At 44.8% G+C, this 10,322-nt stretch overlaps 2 protein-coding genes across 2 annotated transcripts in view; one reads left to right on the top strand and one right to left on the bottom strand.

The window, feature by feature from the left end:
* The window catches only part of eif4e2 (eukaryotic translation initiation factor 4E family member 2), a 400,744-nt gene that overhangs the window by 48,341 nt on the left and 342,081 nt on the right, over positions 1 to 10,322 (bottom strand). The window lies entirely within an intron of this gene.
* Positions 7,742 to 10,322, top strand: part of psmd1 (proteasome 26S subunit, non-ATPase 1) — an 82,185-nt gene continuing 79,604 nt past the window's right edge. Inside the window, exon 1 of the mRNA XM_078410236.1 lies at positions 7,742 to 8,172. Within this exon, the coding sequence (XP_078266362.1) occupies positions 8,157 to 8,172 (16 nt within the window). The 5' untranslated portion in view covers positions 7,742 to 8,156. The remainder of the gene's footprint in view (positions 8,173 to 10,322) is intronic.

Genomic DNA, 10,322 nt, shown 5'->3' with positions numbered 1-10,322 from the left:
TGGCTAAGTGATAATTGTCCTACAATCCAATGGTCCACAAATGTTTTTGCTAGGACACATAATATAATGATCAATGTGTTGGAAGGAACTGCAAATGCTGGTGTAAACCAAAGATAAACACAAAAAGCTGGTGTAACAGCGGGTCAGAAGGCATCTCTGGAAAAAAGTGATATGTGACAGTTCGGGTCGAGACCCTTCAGACTGAGAGGGGAAAGGGAAACGAGAGATATAGAGATGTAGAACAAATTAATGAAAGATATGCAAAAAAGTAACGATAGAGAGAACAGGCCATTGTTAGCTGTGGCCGAGGTGAAAACGAGTTAGACAATGAGACTTAACAAGATGACTTTGAAGCTAGTACAACGACTTGGGTGGGAGAGGGATGGAGAGGGGATGCAAGGGTTATGTGAAGTTAAAATAATCAATATTCATACTGCTGGGTTGTAAGGTGCCCAAGCGAAAAATGCCGTGCTTTTCCTCCAATTTACATTTGGTTTCACTCCGAAAATGGAGGAGGCCCAGGACAGATAGGTCAGCATGGGAATGGGAAGGGGAATGCAAGTGTTTGGCAACCTGGAGATCAGGGAGGCCTAGGTGGACTGAGCAAAGGTGTTTAGCAAAATGATTGCCCACTCAATGGTTTGTCTCGCCGATGTATAAGAGTTCACACTTTGAACAACTGACACAGTAAATGAGGTTGAAGGAGGTGCAAGTGAACCTCTGCCTCACCTGAAAGGACTGCCTAGGTCCCTGGACAGTGTCGAGAGAGGAGGTATAGGCACAGATGTTGGATCTCCTACAGTTGTTGGGGAAGGTACCTAGGTAGGGGGTGGTTTGGGTGGGAAGGGATGAGTTACCCAGGGAGTCGTGGAGGGAACGGTCTCTGCGGAAGGCAGAAAGGAGTGGAGATGGGAAGATGTGACTAGTGGTGGCCTCCTGTTAGACGTGGCAAAAATGTCAGAGGATTATGTGTTGTACATGATGGCTAATGGGGTGAAAGGTAAGGACTCGGGGGACAGTACCTGTTGCAACTAATGGGAGGGGGAGCAAGAGCGGAGCACCAAGGATACAGGTGTGAGGGCCTCATCGATGGAAGAGGGGAATGATCTGGCTAAGTTAACACTCTATCACATCAACGCCTCTACTTTCTGAGAAGATTACGGAGATTTGGTATGTCAGGGAGGATTCTCTTGAACTCCTACAGGTGTACAGTAGAGAGCATACTGACTGGTTGCATCACGGCCTGGTTCGGCAACTTGAATGCTCAGGAACGAAGAAGACTCCAAAAAGTTGTGAACACTGCCCAGTCCATCACCGGCTCTGACCTCCCCACCATCGAAGGGATTTACCGGAATCGCTGCCTCAAAAAGGCAGACAGCATCATTCAGAGACCCACACCACCCTGACCCACACCACCCTGGCCACACACTCATTTTACCCCTGCCATCAGGAAGGTAGAGGAGCCTGAAAACTGTAACATCCAGGTTCAGGAACAGATACTTCCCTACAGTCATTAAACAATACAACCTCAAATAAGCTCTATACATAGAATAATATTGTTTTTTTTGTATTTATTATATTGTTTACAGAGTACTATGCTTACATATTCTGTTATGCTGCTGCAAGTAAGAATATCATTGTTCTATCTGGGACATATGACAATAAAACACTCTTGACTATGAATAGGAAAGAACTGCAGATGTTGGTTTAAATCGAAGGTAGACACAAAATGCTGGAGTAATTCAGCGGGACAAGCAGCATCTCTGGAGAGAAGGAATGGGTGAAGTTTCGGGTCGAGACCCTTCTTCAGACTGATGTCAGGGGAGTGGGCGGTACAGAGATAAACTGTAGTCGGAGACAGTAAGACTGGTGGGAGAATTGGGAAGGGGGAGTAACAAGGACAGATGTCCCCCTTGTCCTCACCTTCCACCCCATCAGCTGTTGCATAAATCCTCCGATATTTTCGCCACCTCCAACAGGATCCCACTACTATGAAATTGTCTTCTCTAAGTTCAAGTAGCCCTTGCTTTCCCTCTCTCTCCATCCTCTCCCCCTTCCCAGTTCTCCCACCAGTCTTACTGTCTCCGACTACATTTTATCTCTGTTCCACCAACTCCCCTGACATCAGTCTGAACAAAGGTCTCGACCCGAAAAAGTAATCCATTCCTTCTCTTCAGAGATGCTGCCTATCCCATTGAGTTACTCCAGCATTTTCTGTCTACTCTTGACTCTATCTCTATGAAATCATTCCCCAGTGAGAACAGTTGCAGTCTGTTTGCTGTGAAGGATCAGTTTGTCTTTTACCCTATCTCAAATACTTTCATACGTTGGTAAGTTCTGCATTGAAAACAAGAGGAATAGAAAGGCTTCTTCCTCATATAACTCAAACTTTACAATCAAGCCACTCAAGCAGCAAAGGTGACAGAGATCTGTAAGTGATGCTTACATTAAATGAAATCTGCCATTTGACGAGAGATGGTACTAATGTTTCAAAAGTAAGCAAATGCAACATTTGCACCTTCACCAAAGTGGCAGGATTGCTTCAGAAAGTAGAATATGACCCCCTTTATCCACAGGTGTATATTTTTCAAGTGGTCTAAATGGAATCAGTATATAAATAATATTCAGCAATATTTATGATTTCATGAAAACTATATGGTTACATCCTTGAATCAAGACAAAATTCGTAAGTTTTATGCTATGACATTGAATTAATTGAATTTGAGTACATCGAGTACTGAAGAATATCTTGAGTGAAATATAAATAGGAACACAGCACACAGCCAGGCCCTTTGACACAACTCGTCCGTGCAGGCCAAGATGCCCATCTAAGCTAACCTCATTTGCCAGTGTTTGGCCCATACCGTCTAACCTTTTCCTATCCGTGTACCTGTCCAAGTATCTTTTAAATGTTATTGTACCAGCTCAACTACTACCCCTGGCAACTCATTCCATATGCACACCACCCTACGATGGGGAAAGTATAGTAGAGAATAAAAGGTCTGCTGGATATTTAAGTATTTCACAGTATGCTGAAGGAAGCCTTATTCACATCCAGTCTAGTTTGCACAATTTTTTGCACCTTATGCACTCTATTCACTTTTGGTTTAGTTTGTAAAAGTTAGATATTTTCAACTTTTCAGATTATTCTTAATGTGAGCATTAACACAGTTTGCTTGACAATTTGGTAAAATTAATCAATTCTTGGCTACTCACCATTGGCAAGATAATTCATAGTAAGGGAAAAAGGATGAGGCCATCAAAAAAGTTACTTATAAAATTACTGGTCTAAGTAATAAGACGGCTTTGTACAATTTAAGGTCTTGTTCCTCTCAGGAAACTTCATTCACTGCTTACAATAGTATACATGTAATCAGGAAAGGGCACGTAATAAGATAGGAGTACTGTCATTTTTTTCTTTGTAATGCAAGAGGGCCTTCACAACTAGAGGTGTTTGAGCAAGCAGTAATCATGTGAAGTCATGCTAAAAGTAATTACAATATTGCACAAAAATCCACAATCATTAAGTGGTGGAAATTGTGCCTAGATATCAAAAGAAATAGATTATATACATTTTAGCAATATTACAACTGATGGCCTATTTAAATGTTCTGACTTTATTGCTTTTATTACAGCTCAATGGGTTGAAGCAACGCACTAATCAATTGTTAAGTAAGGTGATATACAAGTACATATCGCCATCAAGTGGTGTAATATGAACTAATCTTGCTATTAATAACTGAATTCCAGCACTATTGCATTCTTGGGGGAAAATCTTTGATACAGGAGCTTATTGGTGGAGAACGGGACAATACATAAATCTAAAAGCATTAAGAAGATTTTTAAAATACATTCTGTTTATGTAGGGGTTACTGCATCCCTGTATCTAATATACTTCATTATGTGCAATACAATAAAGATAAAAAATGTAAGTCAATGGAGTATATCATTAGTTCTGATAATTTTGTGTTATTTCCTGTTAGCACGAATGGATGTTTAAAAAATAGATAGAAAACGCTGAAAATATTCAACCAGATGTATCCATGAAGAGAGAAAGCTGTTTAGATTTAAGTTCCATAATCTTTATATTCATATTTGCATTTATTACGATTTAATATAACATTTTCTCATGCTGAAAATTCTTATGCTTATTCATGTTCAGTTCTGATCCAAGAAGAATAAAAAAAACATAAACATAGCACAAAAAGTAAGGAAATTTGTGTTTGGTAGATTATTTCTTTGTTGTAACAATGCTTCTTGGCAATAAATCTTATACCGTTGGAAAGCCTGTTTATTTCCCTTTTAAATGGTGCCACATTTGTAAGGAACATGCATTTGTGGGATGAGCAGCAGAGCTGAGTATGTGGGTTGCGCCCATGAAAAATCTGCCAAATCTTCTCTGCCAATGCCAAACAGCTTATTCTGCCATTGACTCTTGTTCGGTGTTGTTTGGTGGATTGGATGATTGAAGTCTGAAGAAACAAAACATATTGGCAATTTAACAATTTATTCATTTAATAAACAGGAGCCTCAGTAGCGTGTGGAAGAACCATACACAGCCACAACAGCCTGGCACCTCCTCCTCATGCTGGTCACCAGCCTGGTCACACACTGTTGTGGGATGGCATCCCATTCTTCAACCAGCATATGTCGCAAGTCAGCCAACGTGGTTGTGTTGGTCACTCTGGAACGAACAGCACGCCCAAGCTGATCCCACAAGTGTTCAATGGGGTTGAGGTCAGGAGTGCTGGCAGGCCATTCCATCCTCTCCACTCCCAAATTCTGGAGGTAGTCTCTGAGAAACCCTGCTCTGTGAGGGCGAGCATTGTCATCTTGGAGGATAGAGTTCGGTCCCAGACTGGAGATATGGGATTGCCACTGGTTGCAGAATCTCATCTCGATATCTCTCTGCATTGAGATTGCCTCCAATGATGACAAGGCTCATTTTTCCAGTGAGGGAGATGCCGCCCCACACCATCACACTGCCTCCACCAAAAGATGTTACTCTATCGGTGCAGCAATCAGCATAGCGTTCTCCGCGTCTTTTCCACACTTTGACCCTATGATCCAACTGCCGTAGGCAGAATCTGGACTCATCGCTGAACATAACGTTCCTCCACATGTTCAGGTTCCAGTGCACGTGTTGCCGACACCAACGCAAACGGGCCTGACGGTGAAGGGCAGTCATGGCAGGCCTCCTGGCAGCCCTATGATACCGGAGATCGGCTGCGTGCAGTCTGTTCCCAATTGTCTGGGCAGAGAGCCGTCGGCCATATCGTCCTGCAAACCTTGACTGCAATTCTGTAGAAGACAGCCTACGGTTCCTAAGTGCTGACAGGGTGAGGAACGGTCTTCTTCGGGTGTCGTCTTCTTGGGACGCCCACTTCGCGGCCTGTCTCTGACATCCCCCGTTATATGGAACTTGGCCTTCACTTTGGAGATGGTACTAGTGCTCACTCCAAATAATGCAGCAAACTTGGTTTTGCGGGACACCAGCTTGAAGTTGCCCAATCGCACGGGCCCTATCCACATCAATCAAACGTGGCATGCCGATTCTTGGAGCAGACACCTACTGACCACTGTAGCAAGGCCCATGCTCACAGATGCTGCCAATCAGGTGCCAATCAGGCACCTGATTGTCAGCACCTGGGGGTACCAGAAGCTCAAAACAAGAGTCAATAGCAACAGCAGAATAAGTTGTTTGGCATTGGCAGAGAAGATTTGGGAAATTTTTCATGGGCGCAACCCATATACTCAGCTCTGCTGCTCATCCCACAAATGCATGTTCCTTACAAATGTGGCACCATTTAAAAGGGAAATAAACAGGCTTTCCAACGGTATAAGATTTATTGCCAAGAAGCATTGTTACAACAAAGAAATAATCTACCAAACACAAATTTCCTTACTTTTTGTGCTATGTTTATATATCTATAAATATCGCCTTTTCTAAATATACTTTAGACTTGCAAAATTTGCTGTTGTTCTTTATTCACAGGAACCAATACATTATACTTGAGATAGACACAAAATGCTGGAGTAACTCAGAAGGTATGGGTGACGTTTCGGGTCAAGACCCTTCTTCAGACTGAGTTCTGGGAGAGGGAAACTGGTGATATGGAAAGGTACAAAGAGAATATAAGGTGTGAAAACGACACATCAAACCAGATGCTGATCAAGGAAACATAAATTAGAATAACTGCAAGGCATACAATCAGTAAATTAATCAGGAGGGCAGTGAAACTAGTTGGAGAATTAGAGAGAGGGAGAAATGGAGAGGGAAAGCAAGGGTTACTTGAAGTTAGAGAAATCAATGTTCATTCCATTGGGTTGTAAGCTGCCCAAGCGAAATATGAGGTGCTGTTCCTCCAATTTGCGTTTGGCCTCCCACTCCCCTGACATCATTCTGAAGGGTTTCAACCCGAAACGTCACCCATTTCTCTTCAGTGATGCTGCCTGTCCCGCTGAGTTACTCCAGCATTTTGTGTCTATCTTCGATTTAAACCAGCATCTGCAGTTCTTTCCTACACAAGGTCAGTATTGGAATGGGAGGGGGTATTTAAAGTGTTTAGCAACCAGGAGATCGCATAGGCCTAGGTGGACTGAGCGAAGGTGTTCAGTAACATGATCGCCGAATCTGTACTTGGTCTCGTCGATATATAGTCCACACCTGGAACAGCGGATACAGTAGAAGAGGTTGGAGGAGGTGGAAGTGAACACCTACTTCACCTAACTGTCGGGGTCCTTGGAACGAGATCTTGGGACAGGTGTTGCAGGGGAAAGTACCTGGGGAGGTGGTGGTTTGAGTGGGAAGGGATGAGTTAATCAGAGTTGCAGAGTAACGTTTTTTGCGGAAGGAGGGGGGGGAGATAGGAAGATGTGGCTAGTGGTGGGATCCCATTGGAGGTGGCGAAAATGTTGGAGGATTATGTGCTGTATGCGGCAGCTGATGGGGTAATAGAAACATAGAAAATAGGTGCAGGAGGCCATTCGGCCCTTCGAGCCAGCACCGCCATTCATTGCGATCATGGCTGATTATCCCCAATCAATACTGCCTGCCTTCTCCCCATATCCCTTGATTCCACTAGTCCCTAGGACAAGGCGACTCTCTCCCTGTTGCAACTGGGGGGAGCGGGAGCAAGGGCGGAGCTGTGGGGTACCGAGGAGACACGAGTGAGGGCCTCATCTCTGTTGGGAGAGGGGAACCCCACTTGTATGAAACACCTCATCTTGGGCACAGATGCGGTGTCGACGCAGGAATTGGGAGCAGGGGATAGAGTCTTTGCAGGAAGCAGGTGTTGTGTCGAATAATAGCTGTGGGAGTCAGCAGTCAGGTGAGTCAGTAGTACATGAGTGCCGCTAAGTTCCTCCAGCACGTTGTGTTTTGCTCCACTTTCCAAGTTTGTTGTGTCCTCGTTAAACATGGTTCCTATTTTATATTCATCCAAACACTCGAGCCTGTCCGCCGTTCCACAAATCTCAGTCCAATTTAGCATTGTTTGAAGCGTCATGGTTGTGATAAAATGTACAGTTAATTATAAAGTGCATCTTTGCCTTATTTTGCCTTTGTTTGTGCAGGATGTCACCGCCTCTCCTCGCCCATGAACGCGCTTCACCAACGGCCGCCATGCGGCTGCCTAACCGTTGCCTGGCACAAGTGAAAGACCTGTGAAAGTACTCCCACCACTCCGTGAAGTAGATATTTGTAATAATTATGATCTGTTTCAATCAAACGCAAGGGGCTGTTTTTTTTGGTTACTGTTGAAGTGATTTATGTAGATGAAGGCAGGCGGGAGCGGAGGACGCCATGAGGTGGGAGGTTCCTGAGGTGAGTGTGGACGGTTTGTGTGAAAACCCTTGAGTCAGAGCGGCAGCACCGAGCGAGCGGCCGGCCGACACACCGAGCGGTCACCAACACCGACCGAGCGGCCACCGGCGGCACCGAGCAGTACGGGCCGATACACCGACCGAGCGACCGGCGGCACCGAGCGAGCGAGCGGCCGACACACCGAGCGGTCACCAAGACCGACCGAGCGGCCACCGGCGGCACCGAGCAGTACCGGCCGACACACCGACCGAGCGACCGGCGGCACCGAGCGAGCGAGCGAGCGGCCGACACACCGAGCCACGCCACTGCGTGGACACTGAACGGTCTCGACATGATCACCTCGGCCGGTGAGTAAAGCACCTCGAAAGCCGCCGCCGCCGCCTCCTCGCCCGCGTCCCCAATACAATGGTCGGTTTCGGGTCTCTCTGCCACTTTTAATGCCAACGGGAGAACGCTGTCCGTCCACCCAACCACCCCCTCCCGGCTTTGCCTCGTTTAGCGGCGTTAAAATATTCGCGCACCAGTTCGTGGTTACTTGGGATCCAAAACCTGAGTCATTGAATGAATGAGGCCTGAGGACGGGCTCCGCACCGCACCCGGGGCCACGCTCGGCATCAGCAGGAAGGAGTTACTCCAGCTTTTGTGTCTTCGCTTTAAATCAGTATCTGCAGTTCCTCCTTGTACATCAGTAGGAAGGGCCTGGTTGTGGGAGAGCGAGATGATCGCCAGGAAACACAGCCGGGTGGGCACTGAATGTCCCTAAAGTTACAGGCCTGTTGTGTTGACAGCCAAGTCCAAGGAAGAGAGGGAGCAAGTTGTGCATGAATCTGTCACGCTACAGTTGAGTGTAGATAATCTTGACAAATTCCTACCACCATCAAAAGTGCGATAGCCCAATTACGAATTTATGACTGAGATGAAGAAAAAATATTGCACGTAGAAGGCTTGTGATTTTTAGTTTTAGAATCCTCTACTTGAAAAAAGCCTGTGAGCATTCACTTTATGCCCCTCGTGATTTTGTATACGACAATAAGGTCACCCCCCAACTTCCTATGCTTCAGTGAAAACAGGCCCAGCCTGTCCAACCTGACGTTTATAACTCAAGACATTCTGTCCCTGTGACATCCTTGTGAACCTTCTCTGCATCCTCCCAAAAGTTGGGTGACCAGAATGGCAGACAGTACTGCAGCAACTGTGGTCTTACCAACAATTTATGCCATTGTAATGTGATATCCTAACTCCTAAACTCGGTGTCAGTCTGAAGAAGGGTCACCCATTCCTTCTCTCCAGAGATATTGCCTGACCCGCTGAGTTACTCCAGCATTTTGTGATACCTAAGCTCGGTACTCTGTTTGATGAAGGCAAATGTGCCAAACATCCCCTTCACCTTGTTTTTCAGAAAACAATGCATCTGCATCCCCAGATATCTATGTTCTACAACATTTTATCTACCACTTACTGTATAAGACCTGCGCTAGTTTAACTTTGCAAAATTCAACACATCACACTTATCAGAGTTAAATTCCGATTGCCATTTCTTGGCTCAGTCCTTCATTTCATTTAGATGGACTCATTTCAGGACCTTAAATCTAAAGAAAGGTATAGAAGAATTGCCTGTGGTTGATTGGGAAAGAGTACATTGAAAGGTATGATGGTGATCAGGAAACAGGTAGTACTTAAAGAAGTTGTGCAAAAGCTGCTGATGATATATTTTCTTTCATGTCTATGTAATATAAACATATATGTATTCATTGATTGAGAAAGAGAGAGAAATCAAGAGACTGTATGACTTGTTAGCCTAAATTCAATGTTAAAGAAAATGCCTGATTCTTTGCTGAAGGATGTAATAATATAATACCTATAAAAGAATAATATAATTGAGCAGTCAGATGGATTTAAGAAAGGAACATCGTGTTTGATTAATTTACTGGAGTTCTTTGTAGATGTGACCAGTAGAACACTAGTTTATTTAGTTTAATTTAGAGATTCAGCATGGAAGCATGTCAACCTTGTCCATGCCGACCATCGATCACCCATTCACATTAGTTCTATGTTATCCCACTTTCTCATCCACTCCTGACATTATAGGGACAATTTTCAAAGGCTAATTAACCTACACACCTTTGGGATGTTGGAGGGAGCCCACACCGTCACAGGGGAAAATGTCCAAACTCCACACAGACAGCACTCAAGGTCAGGATCGAACCTGGCGCTGTGAGGCAGCTGGTGTACCAGATGCGCCACTGAACTGCCCTATAAAGATAAAGGGAACCAATGGAAGTGGTGCATTTGGATTTAGAAAAGGCTTCCTGAAAAGTACCACACAGGAGGTTGGTTCACAAGATTGCAGCACCTGGACGTTGGTGTTAAATAGTGACGTGGATTGATAATTAGTTATCAGACAGAAAGCCAATAGTGACACCAAACAAACTGTTCTCAGAGGCAGGTTAATTGTAAGGCTCGCAGCGCAGTTTGGCCTAATCTTGTTTTTACCTTT

Source organism: Rhinoraja longicauda, chromosome 13 (assembly GCF_053455715.1).
Source record: "Rhinoraja longicauda isolate Sanriku21f chromosome 13, sRhiLon1.1, whole genome shotgun sequence".
Taxonomy (NCBI): domain Eukaryota; kingdom Metazoa; phylum Chordata; class Chondrichthyes; order Rajiformes; family Arhynchobatidae; genus Rhinoraja; species Rhinoraja longicauda.
The sequence above is the reverse complement of the archived record's forward strand: the minus strand, read 5'-3'. Positions and strand labels throughout refer to the sequence as shown.